This window comes from Amblyomma mixtum, chromosome 6 (assembly GCF_055824585.1).
Source record: "Amblyomma mixtum isolate Tamu chromosome 6, ASM5582458v1, whole genome shotgun sequence".
NCBI classification, from domain to species: domain Eukaryota; kingdom Metazoa; phylum Arthropoda; class Arachnida; order Ixodida; family Ixodidae; genus Amblyomma; species Amblyomma mixtum.
The window spans coordinates 151024464-151041501 of record NC_143017.1 but is presented as its reverse complement, the minus strand read 5'-3'; the positions used below and the strand labels follow the sequence as shown (position 1 = coordinate 151041501).

At 46.3% G+C, this 17038-nt stretch overlaps 1 protein-coding gene across 1 annotated transcript in view; it reads left to right on the top strand.

Annotated features, from left to right (window-relative positions):
- LOC149340767 (DC-STAMP domain-containing protein 2-like) overlaps positions 1–13547 on the top strand; it is a 60558-nt gene extending 47011 nt beyond the window's left edge. The window contains exons 10-14 of the mRNA XM_089551179.1: positions 1352–1528; positions 4410–4647; positions 5956–6083; positions 10713–10812; positions 13385–13547. Coding sequence (XP_089407305.1) covers positions 1352–1528; positions 4410–4647; positions 5956–6083; positions 10713–10812; positions 13385–13547 — 806 coding nt within the window. The remainder of the gene's footprint in view (positions 1–1351; positions 1529–4409; positions 4648–5955; positions 6084–10712; positions 10813–13384) is intronic.
- Positions 13548–17038: the final 3491 nt, after the last annotated feature.

Below are 17038 nucleotides of genomic sequence, written 5' to 3'. Positions count from 1 at the left end.
ACGGCCGAGAGCCGAGTGCCGATTTTTCCCAGCATTCCCAATATCCCCCTTCAACGATCCTGCACACGCAGACCACCTCTCGTCCGCCCGTTCGCCCAGGCAAAAAACAGTCCTACTACTTTCAGAACAGACCCTGTATATGATGGCGCTTCGCGATAAGCTGGTGCCTCTTTAAAATACGCACTGCTGAGGTTCTCTACCTAACCTTCGTTGCGTTTCTGACACTACTGTCGTACTAACCCTTTGTGCACCACCCGCACACATGTGTCCCACTTGCTTGAAGTTCCGGCAAACGAAAAAACGATGCTCCTACGTGCTATATTTTTGCGTGCGAAATGCTACCGAACTATCTAAGAATCCGTTCAGTGCGGTTTTAAAATTCACTAATAGACCTCCTTGGTGTTGTGTATGTTTGTATAAGCGCAACTGTATAGTTCAGCGAGAACCTTCTTGGCAGAAAAAGAAAATTTGTCGAGCTTTTGAGTCTTTTACATCGGTCAGCTGCCTCATAATACTTCTTGAAGCAATTTTCACTTCTAATACAACTTGTCTAATACATCCAAAAGTTGAAGGTAAGAGTACGTACCGCATTCAATGTTTATTTTTACGAAGTCATTGATACAACTACCCGCCACGGTGGCTGAGTGGTTACGGCGCTCGGCAGCTGACCCGAAAGACGCGGGATCGATCCCGGCTGCGGCGGTCGAATTTCGATGGAGGCGAAATTCTAGAGGCCCGTGTACATTGCGATGGCAGTGCACGTTAAAGAACCCCAGGCGGCCGAAATTTCCGGAGCCCTTCACTACAGCGTCCCTCATAGCCTGAGTCGCTTTGGGACGTTAAACCTTCATAAACCAAACCAAATCATCAAATCATTGGCACAACTGGGTACCCCGTATTTTTTACAAAATCGGTGGTCGAAACGGCTTGAAAGGAATGTCATTCAATTCCTGGAGTCATTCTAAGAACAATTATGCCATCTGGATGCATGTGAGACACGCACACACTTCACGCCTTATAAAGGGCTAGAGCGATCGGCGTCAAGAGTGGCCGAAGTCCACCACCACTGTTCACTTTCCGGCGGAAAAGTCGGTGGCGAATGAAAATGAAGGAACCGGAACCGATTTTCACCGGTGGAAAAACCACGTGTTCGCTGTTGGCCAACAGGAACATAAGGACGACTTACCGCTCGCTTCTTCTGTGTCAAAATATAGTTCAAGAACCGTAAAGTCGCATCAGATGCTATCGCCGCAGCACTTCGAGGGCGGTGAATTTCTCTCTTGTCGCGAAAAATGCAGGCATGAACGCATCATGAGAACTGGCGAGTGTAACGTGCGGCGCTTGGCCGCAGTTCCCACCCAGATGCGCCTGCACGTGCAAGGCCGGGGCCCCGTGGCCGACATGTACCGGCAGGTGGGCGAGTCCCTGAGTCCCTCACGCCTGCTCGAGTCCACGCTACCGGCCACCAATGTGCAGAACTGCCTGCTCAGGCCGTACCCGCCGGACGTTGAGATGTACCATTGGATCGGTACGCGTTTTATTGACTGACGTCGTCTTTGAATGGCACGTTCTTTTTGGTACGAAAGCTCTACTTAACACAGTTCCAAACAAAAATCTTGTGTCATCTTGAGGGTGACCTTACTTAACTGGGTTTAACCAAAAATATTGTGTGAAGCTTGACCTTGAGGGTGACCTTGGCGAACGTGGAAAAATAAAGTAAACACTGCAGTGACTGGGTTTCGAACCCGCGGTGGCGCGAACACATCATCTTCGCTGGCCACTGCGCGACAGTACTATGCTATCGCCACAGCCAATCACGCCTCGTGTTAAACTAAACACAAGCTGAACTCAAAGCAAAACCTTGAGCCAGTTAGGCTAAACCCGTGCTTTCGCTTGTCTACTCTATTTAACCAATTTAAAACCGTACCACTTTTTTGCCCATGTCGGCTTTAACCTACTCCCCATTAGTAAAACGTCGGAGAAGTGAAGTAATGAGGGCCTTTCCAGACGCGTGCAACGAACAGAAAAATGAATGCATGAATGAACGAATTAATAGCGGGAAGGACCGAAAATACAAACGGGGTGTTGTGCACACAAAATCAGTTGCATTTAGCGGCTTCTTTTACGATTTCATTTTTTTTTTCAGGTTATCCTTTTCGTTTCGGTGAGATATTGAAGCGCTTAACAAAAAGCTATGAAATCATCTTCGATGGATGAATTCTGCAGCAGGTGTGCCTCTAACAGCATGATGTGTACAGTTTCTTCAACGTAGACACCGTGCCGCGTGTGGAAGTTTTAGTTTACGCAGTTAGGTTGTTCTGACGACAGTCATTGCGCACTACAGCCGCATGAGTGTATACAACTTCTCCTTTAGTACACCCACTACGAGGCTCAGCTAAGCCGAGGACAGATCAACGCCCTACTGCGGACAATCCGCGGACAAAAATGCGTCGGCGCAACCATTGAAGGGAGAGATAAAGAGAAGAGGCTCGAAAGCTTCTTCGGTTGGCGGGCCCCCACTTTCTTTCGCAGCACTTTGTTTCGGATTAGCTTGCTTATTGCCTAAACATTGCCTTAACGTGTCCTTCGAATTCGCTTGATTCTCGCCTAGACATTGTCTTACATTGTCCTCCAAGACATTTTTTTTTTGAACTTTCGTACCACGTAATCTTCCCCTAGCAACACCGTATCTAACTCATTTAATCTCTAATGCACGTTAAAGAACCCCAGGTGGTCGAAATTCCCGGAGCCCTTCACTACGGCTTCCCTCATAGCCTGAGTCGATTTGGGACGTTAAACCCCATAAACCAAACCAAACCAAACCAAACCAAACCAAACCAAACCAAACCAAACCAAACCAAACCAAACCAAACCACACCAAACCAAACCAAACCAAACCACAGGTCAAAAGTCAATGATCAGTGGTCAAATGTCGGCTTTGTCATCACGGCCAATAAAGTAGTGCTTCCCCATAAAAACTGAAAGAAGAATGACACGAAGACGTCCACTACCGCGCATGCGCGACACTCAGGGTTATACTGGCACCTGCGAGTCGCGGACGTTGCAAGACCGATTTTGGTCGATTCGTTAGGGTCCTGGAGGTTCAAAATAGCAGGGGAGAGACCATATGCGACTTGCAATATTGAATGGGCCTTTTTAAGCGGAACAGGGCCCTGAAAATCATTTTAGGGCTGCTTAAAATTAAGAACGGCCCTCAAACTTAAAAAGTTCTCGCATGTGAGCTGCGGGGATTGACACTGCTTGCGCAAAGTGATAAAATATACGCCTGATAGAACAGGCGCCCTTATAGGCTTTCAGTGCTTTTTTGGTGGGACGCCAGTGCGACTAACAGAATTCTTCCAGCAGTGGCAGCGGCTGGTACGACCCGTTAGAGTGCGGCATTTAACGCAGAAGTGCCGCCGCCTTCGGTCGTACACTGCTCCTCTCCTCTCTGCTATGACGTTATGATCACTGCGCCCTCATGGGCTGCTTGAAGCTGCTGGTAGTCGAAGCTATGTCTTTTAAATTGGAAGTTTCCGATCTTTCTTAAACTTTCGTGGCTTGATTTTTAATGTGATAGCATTTAGTTTGTCGTGTAACCAAAAATTTTCGGCTTCTCTGCCGCAAAATTTCCTGATTGGTCGTGGGAGTCGTGACGCTATGAACACCGCGTGATCACCAGTGGGCCAATCATAGGGCATCTCCAGATTTGAAGATCTGATGACTTTCAAAACTTAGAAGTTGGACAACCCCCCAAAATTCTAAAGGACCCTCAGAATTTTTCTCATGAACTTCAACAATGTGTATGTAGTCAGTGCTTCATCCCGCCAAATCTGATACCCGTAGTGGCAGCATGTGGCTGAGGAGTGGCTGGTGGTGGTAGCTGAGTTGCACTGAAAATACGCCAGAATCTGAACTTCAGCGCTCTTTCCTGTCACTTCCTCGTTTCGCCTTCGGGCTTCTTCTTTCGCGCTGTTTTCACCAATGTCAAATGACACAAAGTTTAAATAAAAGAAGAACATTAGACGCTCATTGTAGACGCAATAGCAGGCAACCTAAGTGATGTCGCATTTTCTCATTTAAGAAGGTGTTTAAGAAGCTCAAGTTTTTTTATGGGTTGCTCAACGCGTTACTCTTGTCGTTCAGACTTCTGCTGTTATCAGATGCTTGAAAGAACTGGGGTTCTTGTCTTGGTTATCGTCATCACCATGATCATCAGAACCAAGTTGTCGGCGTGAACGATGTACGAATAATGCACTGCAGAAGGCCGCTACCACAGGGCAACATAATTCCCTCGCGTGGCGTTTTGCGGGTTACGAATGAATAAGTGATCGGGGCGACGAATTCGTCGGCCGCCGGTTGTTCGCGCGCTTCTGTTTTGTGCCGGTCCTAAAAGGCGTCCTTCGCAGGCATGGTGTACCTTCTGGGCGTGGCCGTGATCGTGGGCCAGACGTACGGCCTGCGTCTGCGGCACGTGGTGGCGGCCGCCTTCTACCCGCACCGGGAGCGCGCCCGGGCAGCCTGGCTGCACGCGCACGTGCTCTCGCTGCGCACCGGATGGCTGACGGGGGCGCGCAGGGCGCTGCGTCTTCGCTGGGACGCCGCCGAGGGACGCGCGCCCGGCATCGTGGACATGCTGCTCGCGCGGTGCGTTGCTTGTCGCTCATTCGCGCCAGCTGCTCACTATGCGCTGGCACCACTTTTAATTCATCCTCTCCGGTGTTCATTAAAGAGCCTCCTCATCATTTTCAATCATAGAGCTGAACCAGCCAAGGTAGCTCAGCGTTCGGCTGCTGACCCCGAGGTCTCATGATTGAATCTCGACCATGATGTTCGCATTTCGATGGAGCCTAGATGCACTGGAGGGCGTAGGTGTCGAATCAATGAGGCGAACGCGCCGATGTCGAACGCAAGAAGAGGGCGCTTATTTCCGTTCGAAGTCCGTTACCGAGCATTACCCTGTATAGTAATGGTGCGCCACTGATTCTTACGCATGAAAGAGAATCGGTCGATCAATCGGTCAATCATTTTTTATTTTCTCTTATAAAGGGTACAGGACTAAATGCTTGAACAGTTTGGCGAGGTAACGACGGCTTAGAGATTGGCGAAATAGCATGACGGCCATTCACACATGAATACTGCAAAGAAAAGGACAAACATTTTGCACGGTATCAGTAAGGTACAAACAATTAAAAATATGCAAGAAAAAAGCAGCGGAAAGTCCTGGCCACCAAACTGATTCACGAATTCGCGCATGGCACCGTACAATTCCTCCGTGCCCTTCATGGATTCTGCTCAATTAAGACGTGGTTCTTAAATAGTGCACAGGACACGAAGAAAGACAGAAGCAGACACACACGGCGCAAACTTTCAACTGCGTTCATAGTGGAAATTTTATGCACGCACGCACACAATCACACACGCACTCACGCACATGAAAGAAGCCAACAGGCACAGAAACCAAGGAGCATAGGAGATTTTTCTTAAATTTTTAATTTGTGGTGTTGATCTATGGAGATTACGAGTGAATATTTTATCGCTTAAAGATAAACTGATTAGAAGGAGAAGGAAAATTTATATATAAAGGAAGCCTATAGTCATCGAAACCAAGGTGCATAGGGGAATGCTCTTTTTTAATTTGTGGTGTTGATCAGTGGGATAACACCATGATTAACCTTTCACTTAAACACATTTAATTATAAAGCATAAGAAAAACAACCATGCCGCTGGTGGGATCCTATCCCATGACCTCCGAATTTCTCGTCCGGAGTCCGGTCTCCGGCCTCGGGCCTAATATAGCGTCCCCAGTTTTCTTAATTATCTCAGAGTTTGCAGTATACGTCTAGAAGCACCCTTGAGAATTGAGTCGACGCAATGAAACTCCCCGGATAGAGACGGACCCCATTTCCATGGCGTAGCTGTAAACCTGGTCTTCTCCCATTATCTCCGGCGCAGAGCACCTCTTGTCCGAAGAGCACTGAGCCTCCTCGGGATTCGTCGAAAACACTGCCTTTCCTGCGGTGTCTCTGGGGCCATGGACGACGAGGAAGCGTTCCGTCGATGTGCAACCCCGACCTGCCGAGGTTAGTCGCTTCGCCCCGATTTTGAGCTCGCATATAACTCTCCTACACGGGATTCCTTCCGGTGCAGTTTCTGTTTCTTGCTGGCTTCATCAGGAACTACAATGCACTAAGTGCTCCCGGGTACGTTCGTTTCTTAGTGAGCTTGGACACCAGTGGCTTTACAAGTAAGCGGAGTATGACTATGACAGAGGAAGAGCGCTCACGCGTGGCACTGTGGAATTTGAGGCATGCTGTGCATTCAGTATGAGCATTTCAGTGCCTCATTTGTGCTCTAACATGCTACGGCGCCGAACTCTTTACACCCCAGAAGTCAGCGCACTTTTTCCTTTGCTTGTGACGCGACACTGTATTAAGAGCGCATAAAAAAAAGTGTTGAGGATATAGTAAGAAGAGTGGCAGTGCCTTCAATAAGCTGATATGCCAGCTCTACATGCCACTGACAAACTTCAGTCGCCACATTTCTGTTATTGCGCCCAAGGCAACTACTGCTCGGATAGGTGTTTGAACAGCCACTAGCTGAACTTATTCCTAATGGAGTCACACTGAAATAAGATGGTCCCTTCTTAATGTATCCTGATAGGAACGAGGCATAACTGGCTATTCATGGCCCTCTGCAAGCATATGAGGTCACCTGTGAAAGACGTGTACCGCAGACTTTGCCTTTCACGTTGCAGGCACAGAACCTCACTCCTCTGGCAGATCTGCCGGTTACATATCTCAGTGTTGCTACGCGCTTACGAATGTTTTAACGGCTGTATGGTCACGGACGAGGAGGTTAAAGAACTTTTTGAACTTTTTGTGTGATGCTGACAAGTTATTGAGCGAAAGAATAAACATTGAAATATAGAGAGAGAAGGAAAGGAAGGAAGGAACAAGGGATCATTTAGAAGCGATTAGACTAATCAGGGGTGGCAGTTGGGCTTGTTGGATTGCTCTGAATAGAACACTTTCAGTGTTCATGAAAAAAAAATGAAATTAATGAGGAAGTGCCGCACATGCATTGGTTAGGTCGACCGTATTGAGTGAAAACAGTTGCATTGGAGGGCTCAGTAAAACACACAAAAAAGAAAAAGAAGCACAGGACATTTTCTAGTCTAAGCCTTGTTTTTGTAAACGCTTTACTCAATGTAGCCGAACGAAGCAGCGTATATAGTATTGGGCTCCTTTCTTCCCCTTTGTGTTTTTATAAGCCCCGCAATGTGTTCTAACTTAGAAGTACGGACGAACATGCAGGCAGACGAAGAAAGCAAGCATAGAAGAAATAATTAAAAAGAAAGAGCGGGAAGATTGATGTCGCCTTGGAAGTTCTATCGGTAGTTTCTTGAGGTAAAAAAAAAAAAATCTGCGCTTTTAGATTTCCTAAAATGATTTCACCTTTTTTTTTTTACCTAGAGATGTCGCTGTTGTGTATGGTCTTGAGGTAGCAGAAGATGAAAGTTGAAAGAGATGTAAAAAGAAGAAAAAGCTGTATTTTGACAAAATAACGCATTCTGAGTTAAACTACAAAGACACCTGATCAACTCAAGAAACGCAACGCTTGGGCTTAAATTTAGTGTCCAGGTAGGGCAGTGCCTATTTATATAACAGTGTGTTGTAAATATAAGAAATACAACTTTCACACAGAAATTTTGCGCTTTTATTGTTCCACTGAAAAAAGAACTAGCGAATAAAAATATTTAAAGGAATACTTTTAGACTTTTGTTGCTTAAGTAAAATGAATGTACGCTTTCGTCAAGGGCGTCAGACCGGTTATCAATAGCGACTGGTATAAAAGAAAACTAATTCAGCCTATCTGGGTCATTGAACAGTAGGACAGCAATACGCACTTCAGAAAACTACGCTGGAACGCCAGGCTTTTTTTATTTGCTTTTCACAATCGCGGTTTATTCGCTTGTGAAATAGCGCGGCTCCTGTTTCGATAAAGGCTTCCCGGCGTGTTGACAGGACTCAGCGGCTGCCGCACAGAGAGAACTCCTAAATTGACTTTGGAAATAATAACTCTGTGTTGATTTCGTAAAGTTTCATTTGGTCCTCTCTGTCGTCGTAGTAACGAATGTGATTTCAAAACAAGTCCGAAATCAATTTTGCTCGGAGCACCATTTCGTCTGCAACTGATAGACACGGCCCAGCCAAATCTGCTGCTCTTGCTGAACGTGGTCTCCTACCCGAGAATCAATTACCTCCTCTTGCGAATGCTTTATGAAATCCAGTTTTGCGAGCTTTAGTATCGGCTACCGAGCAAGTACCGAAAACGTGACAATGCGTAGGTCGGACCAAAAAGGCTTGCAAATTCGCAGGTTTCGCATTTCCTCGTCCGCGTAGTCCGCTTCTCGGAACTCTTAACGCAGCTATTTCGAGGATCCCGACGTCACTGCGTGCACCATGAGCCAGGCATATGCGAAGTCCGGCCGGAAGCTATCCGACAATATTCAACATTTCCAAAGCCGGCGGCTTGCATCTAATTTGAAGTTTGCCAGAAGGGACCCGCTGCGCATGCGCGATTCACTGCTGCTGTTTTCGTCTGCTTGATCGGCTGGAAGGCGCCTTTGAATGGTATAGTGAGCAGCGTCGGCGTCGCAATCAGAACGGAGTGTGTGATTTGTTCAGTGCTTTACTTCCAGCTTGTACTTTCGTTTTAAGATATTGTTCAATGATTTTGAAACTTTAGTCAAAATTTCGGACACCGCTGGATTAGCTATGGCCAATGAGACGTCGAAGGGGATGTTTAGCGCTGCGGCTTGGAATTACGAAAGCTCAAAATAACGCCTATAACTAGTAGGCCGCCTGATTAACTGCCAGAGGGTTCTCTCCGACCTGAATAAACTTGCAAGTCCAGTATCCCAACGTACCAGCTAATGAATAGAGCTTGAGAAACTTCGGGTGATGTATATATTGAAGACGGCGTCCTCCGGGGGTAGGGCCGCCGCCACTGCATGTGGCTTATTGTTACTCTATGTCTCGCCTCGCGATCTAATGAAGAATTATGGGTCACCGAAACTTAAAGTTTTCGGCTGCTTTGAGAACAAGTTAACCACAAGACAATGGATGTACGAAGCCACTTATGAATACTGTGAAGAAACACTTTATGACATGTGCGTATGAAGTGAACATCTATGTCTCTCACCACGACGAAAACTGTGTAGCAAAGTACGTCTAAGAATACGACTAAATCTAGAAATTGAGTTTTTTGTGTTCACGCACTGTAGACGTTATTAGGCCTAATGAGCATAGGCGCATCGAAATCTAGAAAGAATTGGGCGCCATTTTTTTGGCTTAGTCCTCGTTTAAATCATTCAGCGCCTAAATATTCCTCCCCGGCTTTATTCAATTTAACTGCAACTGCGCGTACGTCAAAGCGCACAAATGCTTTCACCATACTATTATTTCTTAAATGACTCTTGCTATTCATATTGGCTATGTTACTGCTGCCCCAGTGTCTGATCCTATTGGTGCGCGTGGGGATACCATTCTCTTTATCCATGTCAAGTTCGAGGAACAATGTGTGTACTGTGTAATGAGTTGACGTGAGGTGAAACTGTGAAGATTTTGTGACCTGCTGATATAGCTTCTCTTTAAGTTTCCGAAATATATTAGAGTGGCGTATTTGCGACTTCAAAAGTGTTGTTTGATCTTTTTTCGTAGTCCGTCAGGACGAAAACCGGGAGTTTTCAGAGGCTTCATTTGCATTTTTCTCACCTCACTTTGGTTTGTAAAAAGAAATTAATTTTTCGATTCGCTGCCTTCTGAACGCACATTTTTTCAGCTTTCAGGAAGTGATTACTCATTGGTTTTGAGGGCTTAAAAGGTGCTTTTTTGGCTCTTTTTCCTAGTGAGAGTGGGAATTCGGGGCTTTGGAAAGTAGAAGTTTGCAGAGGCTTTATTTGCGCTTTTCTCAAAGCAGCATTTTTGAAGATTAATTTGTCTTTTTCTCAGGAACAATAAGGCGTAAGCAAACAAATTTTATACGGATTTTAATCAATTCATTTGACATGACTGGAACTAGAATCACTAGCCTAAGACAATTTGTGTTGTTATGAGTAAAAAAATACCATTGATGGATGGAAATTTTATTGCGCCAAGAAAAAAAAAACATATTTATCTACTTTCTGTTTACAGCGCGTATTTTTAGTCCCAGTGGTGTGCAACATTGGTTTCTACTCTCGTAAAAAATTTCTGGACTCTGCATCTGGCAGATTTTATGAAAACAAAACACTATTGAAAAACAACAACAGTTTCGGTCTCTCTAAAAATCTAGGCCAAAATCATCAATTCATCTGACGAAGCTATCAGCACGACAAATAAATAAATTCGCCCACCTGTTCCAACATGTCCAGTTTTAACTGCATCTGCAAGTTCTTACATTGTTTATGTTTGTTTATATTTAGCTGCGCTTAGCAAAAACTTCGGCAATGAAGATTTTAGCCCAGCGTGTTTGCTTGGCTGCCCGACCCGTCAAAATTTCAGCTTCTTTCCAGACATTGCAAGCGCAGCCGCCATAATGTGTGGCATGCAGCGAAGGTCATCTTTTCATCTGTCGAAGTTAGGGGGCACGAGAAGTGAATAAAATCGCCCATTAGATCAGATATTACCAGTTTTACTGCATAGAGAGGGCGCCGCCGTCTCTCGCAGCCGTCTACTGCTTGGAGTGCTTCGAGGAGCTCGAGAATCGGTGCACGGTCTGCCTGAACCCGGCGGACTACGGAGACCTGTCCGACGTCAGCGAGGAAAAGTGAGCGCTGTCCAGGTGGTGCTCACTCTAGAGACATTTAGCATAGCGCATACCGCTCCTGCTACCGCGCGCGGCCACTGCGCATGCGCAGATCTTCCTGAAGGCACTAGATGGCACCATGTGCCAGCCACCTGCGCTCACGCCTGCTGCGTCGTGACCAGTCAGCGTGTGCGCGCTGGTGGTGCGGTAGACGGTAGCGAGGGCGGTACAGGATATACTAAAAGCCCCAAAACTAGCGTGCCAATTCTGCTTGTAACCGCTTGCGTATACTCCAGCACGAAGCTGACAACAGTTCACAGAAGCATTTTGCTGAGAAGACAACAACGCATTGGATCTGTCTTAAGAGAAACATTGCACAAACGAAGGCGCTGATTGTAGGTTGAATTGCTGACAAACAGGCGTCACGTAAAAAAATTCTGAAAGAAAGAAAACGAAATAAACTAGCGAAACCACGCAATCACATGACGCGAAAACAAAGAAAATTGACCAAAATATAAGTGCGACACGACCTCTATCGCTATGTTTGAGTGGCTTCTAATGCCGAACCCGGGAAGGCCGTGGCATCCGGTGTAGAATGGGCCGTTATCGGCGTTAACTAGAGCGACCACGTTCGAAAACATGTTCTTCATTTACAAGACAACATGACGCTATATGCTGGTACTTAAAGAAGACTGCAGCATCATCTTTGCGGCTTAAAAGACTGCAGTTCATGTCCCAGAGAGCTTTCATGGTTTCTGCCCTCTTCGGAAGCAGCTGGGCTGTTCGCTAAACCCAAGTGGAGGAGGAAGAGGAGGAGGAGGAGGAAAGACGGGGAGGTTAACCAGTGCTACCCTGCACTGGGGGGAAAGGGATGAGGGGATAATAAGGTGAGGGAGAAATGGGAGAGATTAGGAAAAGCAGAAGGCGAAAAAGCTTCGGCAAAGTCACAGCAGGTCGTGAAGGCCTGACACTCTTAAGAACCGCAGGAGGGCTTGGCATGCCCTCACCGCCGATGATTGCCGCGGCCAGTGTCCAAGAACCTTGAACTCCGTTAGCCGGCGTGAATCGATGTTACACTTTTTTGAGAGAAATGGCTTTATCTGTCACTCTAGACTTCCGTTTTCCTTTCGTTTCAAAAGGCGGCATACTCTGGTTTCTGAAAGTTTAGCCTCAAACTGTCGGCACCATCAAACGGGGTCGAACATCTGATGATTCGTGCGCCTTTTGCTTCAGTAAAGCCAGCATTTCATCTCAAACGAGACTTTCTCGTCACTTTTGCTGCCAACCTTACGCTCTCTATTCATGGACTCAGATACATTCAACTCTCACCGAAAATGCAGCCCACTCTCGAGAAGCGCTGGTTGACAGCAGGAAGCGTTTGGAAAGCCTTCGGCGTTCAGGTCACTTCAGTATGTTCGATGAAACTAAAAATAAGGCAGTGTTGTTTTGCTTGAACTCGCGCACGTTACACGCAAGCAACATGACAGAGATGGAGCTTTACAGAAACTTGCGAGAGTTATAAAAACTTAAATATCTAAAGGAGTTCACAAAGTTGTGTTTTTACTAGCCAGTGCCTAGGAGCGATTCTAATAAACGTCTTGAAAAAAAGACAACTGCACAAATGCTTTTTTGGAGGAAACATGTGAAAGTGCAAATGCTCGTTCGGTCTTCCGCACAGGATTTTTTTTTATATCTCATTTTAGCAGCGAAAAGTTTGTGAAGTTCTGCAGTTACCTTTTGGCTGTTTTCGAATTATCGAATGAAAACACATGCGACGCTGCGGTGGATAACGAAGTTTGCACTTGCGCATGTATTTGGCTTTTGATTCGGAAGAAGCAAAGTGTTCCTCATAGTGGTAAGACATGTAACGAATTTGCTACGGGCGGCATTGCGTGTAGTCGTTTGGACAAGTCTCAGCTATTCTCGGAAAGAAGAAAATAAGAAATAAACAATCATTGGTCCGGCTGACGATACACGCTATGATGCATTTACTTCAAGTGCGAGTCAGCACGCATACTAAGACGCGCAGAGTAACGTTGACTTCCGTAGATGATCTTAAAAGCCTTGCGAGCGCCGAGAATGTCTGATTATAAGGCTCAGCGAGTGAGAAAATAAAAATCAAAGTGGTGGGCGGCGGAAGAATAGCTGTGGAAGTTGTAGCGTGAGAGGAAAGAGAGATGCGCTCTCAGTGCCCGTAGAGAGAACAACAGGCAGCGCGCCACGGCGCGAACGCCTTCCGCAGAAAGTTGTGAGAGAACTGGAGTGATGAAGTGACCTCATTCTAGACTAGGATTATGCTAATGTGACGGGCGAAATATTAAAGCCCCGTTCCCAAGAAGAGCGTGTTAGCTGGCTGGCGTGCCATCTTAAAAGCATTCTTATTTTAGTGCACCACCTTCGAGTCTAATAAATTACGGCTCCAGAGTCTACTCGACTCTCGAGCGCGCGGGAAAGTTTCTTCATACGCTTCATTTCGCTGATTCTTTGCATTATTCTACAACGTTCGCTCGCGTTGTTTCAGTCGGTGTAATCTTAGACTACCGCAGCGATGGTCACCGTGTCTCGTCACATTACGGCGTTTCCGACTTTCCAGGGATTCAAGCGACGTCGATTGCGATGGGGCTGAGTCGAGCGAGTCCGAGGAGTTTGAGACGATGCGCGATGTTCTCCGAAGGAAGTGTGTTGCCTCCGCACACGAGACGAGGAGCTCGCCGTTCTCGGAAACGCCGCACCCGTCGCAGTTCGTGGAAGTCTGAAGATTTATTGCACACTGAATATTCTGCTAACGCGGGAGAGCAGACTTGGAGATTTTGGCTTTGGTTTGCAGTATACAACTCTACTCTGCACATTTCCGCCTTTGCAGACTTAACGCAACAATCTAGGTGTGTTTTTAAAATAGCAAAAATGTTAGGGTAAATGCAAGACCATTTGTTTGGTTAAGTAGAGTCAACAATTTCAGACGCCTAAAAACCGGTCGAGGGTGTTAGCTAGGAGCTCGCCAGATAAAAAAAACAACAATAAATGGCTTTAAGAGGAAGGGGGGGGGGGGGGGGCGCTTGTTATGACATACATGTTAAAGAAGTGTACGTGACATCAGAAGTCATTGGTTCGAATTCCACTGGTGGAGGTTTGTGGTTGTTTTTCTTCTTTTTTGCTAATTAATTACTTTGGAGATATAAATTGACAACAAGAGCGGTTCTAGGGCTAGTTCGTGATCATCTACATAAGCCATGTTATATTTTGCTAAAACAACGACACATAAGAGAAGAACACAAGCACAGGACGAGCGCAATCTATCAACTGCGTTGATAGTTGATACATTGCGCTCGTCCTGTGCTTGTGTTCTTGTCTTATGTATCGTTGTTTTAGCAAAATACAACATGGATTATGTAAAAAAGACAACACTTCTTATTTCCCATTGGTAAAAACCGCAAATTGAAACAAAAACCAAAGAAAAACATTATTTATGCTTTCTTCGATTTCAGTGACTGTTGGCTTCCTTAACTACTGCAGTTTGGCAACTCATTAGGATTAGAGGTTTTTAGCTGGACTTTGGTAATAGACATATTAGCTTGAGATTTGAAGAATGCGATTCTTCCCAGCTTTGTGCTGCGAGGAGTTCGGGGGCTCTCCCGTGGTGCAGAATCGAAACAAGCAGCCGAATCCAAAGAGCGCACACAGTCGCACTCACGACACTCGTCACTCCCCATTTGCTGTTTTCTGTGGCACCCGAAAGGAGGCGGAAAACGGTAGCCCGGAATCTCCTGGAACCCCGCACCGCAACAAGATAGAATATAAGCAGTGCTAGATAGATGACGCCAGTTAAAGCTGTCCTTGTCATTTTCCTTATCACGTACGAGGCGGCAGCATACCACAGGACGCATCTAGCCACTCCTTTCATGGAGTCACAGAAAAGGACGCGTAGTACGCAAACCCCCGAATGACGTGTGCACGCTGAATGACAGCCGAGTGTGTCAGAAAATCAGGGTCAAAGTCTTGAACCCTGTCGGCCCTGGAATTTTTTTCCCTTGTGTTTTTTCAGTGCCTAAGATCGCATACCACGAAGTAATAATTTAAATACCGCTGTACAACTATAAATGAATTTTGAGGCGTGGCGTCAAAATAGGACTAAATGGGTTCTGTGGATGTAATATATGAATGAGACAGCTTTACACTAAGGTAAAGCTTAGTTTACCGCAGGTGAGGAAAAAGTAGTTAATGGATAAAATAAAGATGGTGCTTAAGTCACCTTGAGAGTGGAATGGCACAGCATAAGAAGCGACGTTGCTGCTACATGTTTCTATGTTTGTGTCAGTTTTTTCACCCACATACACAATGTTGTCACTGTCATCGCATCTTTATTTGCCCACCAATCATTCGCTGGGTGAATCCGCCGAGAACCTGCTAAAACCTGCTTGTCACCCTTTCCCGGTTGGCCGCTCTCTCCTGGTTTTGCACTTTTGAACCATTGCGCTGTTGTCACGTGACCGCGGGACGTCATCGCCGTCTGGACCAGTCAGCGTATTTTGAGACTAACGCAGGGCGCGAAATTGCACGAGGCGGAGTTTAATGCTGTCGCATTGAATGTGTCATATTTTGCAATGTGGAGGACTCCAAAGCAGTTACTTTATTTTTAAGGGTTATATGGAACATGCACTTGCCACGGAAGACGCCGCCTTCCCCTGTCCACGTTTACGTCATGTACCCTTTCTTTTCGCCCTGTTCTAGATATGTGATTGTCCTAGCTAATAATACGTCTCGTCAACGACACGTAAGCTCAAACTTTCGTAGCCTCCCTAGAAAGCTGCGGGGCCAAAAAAAAATGGATGCTTTCGACACATTTGTTTCACTCTCTTCTACCGATCTTTAAAGCGCTTCAGTGACATTTAGCGCTCAGCCCAGGACATTCGTAATACATAATACATCTACCCCGCCGCGGTGGCTCAGTGGTTACGGCGCTCGGCTGCTGACCCGAAAGACGCGGGTTCGATCCCGGGTGCGGCGGCTGAATTTCTTGAAGGCGAAATTCTAGAGGCCCGTGTGCTGTGCGATGTCAGAGCACGTTAAAGAATCCCAGGTGGTCGAAATTCCTGGAGCCCTTCACTACGGCGTCCCTCATGGCCTCAGTCGCTTTGGGACGTTAAACTCCAATAAAACAAAACAAACATAATACATCTTTTAATACATCTGTATTCACGTGCTGAACAGACATGAGGCACAGGGCACTTGACGCCCGTTTTCAGACCAGTTGTTCACAGTGGACGAGTTCATAGACTGATTGATAATCTGTAGTGTCTGCCCCTGGACCAAATGCTGTTCTGTGGAAGCGATAAGATATTCCATGTCATCCATAGCCCTATGCTGCGTGGATATTCTTTGCCCAAGAAGTAGAATGCGTTTACGAGCGCATGGCGTACGGATTCTACGGAGAGCGCATGACATTCGGAGAAGAATCAGACAAACATGCAGCGTTGCTGCCAGTGTCGAGGACGCGTCACACGTGCTGCATGAGAGGCTGTGCGCAAACACAGATTGCTTGCACCGGGTCGCTTCCTGCACCCCCGACAGGAGGGAGAGAGTGGTAAAAAAAAAGAAATGAAAGCGAAAGCTAAGTGGCTCATTTTTTGCTCATGTTCATTTCATCCAGTTGCTGTTCGCCATCAACCGCATTGTCATTGTGTGGCTTTATCACAACATCTAATTTTCCACTTCATCGAAAAGCTAATTTATGGTGCCGTCTAATATCCTTTGAGGAGTATCGATGTCAGCAGTCCAGCAAATTCATCATTAGAGGTACACCTGCAAGAAGATAAGCAGATGTTCGTCTAGAAAAATTACCTGCCACCAGTCGCTGGCAAACGCTTGTGTATCGTATACGTTCTCCCTCTGTCTTCGTCTTTAAGCGCGCAGTTGGTTTTCACAGCTAGCAACCGTTTGGTGGTGTCGAAATCACAGAGGGCACAGGGAAGCCTCTGCGTATGCAGTGATATTACGAGGAGGATAGGGGCTTATAAAAACATTTCACAAAGCAATTAAAGGCCTCAGCGGAAAAGAAGTGGCTAGTGAGAAATAAATTTTCAGATGTGCAGTTCCTCGGCTTCCTCAGCCATGCCTTCCATGCTTCTTCTGCTACTACCTTAGGCAGTACTGGTGAGTAGAAAGTCGAGAGCTGTGTTGTGTTGGGTTTTGTTACGCATAAGCATCTAAGGCTATCATGCGCCAAGGTCTAGGTAGAAATTCGAGGAGA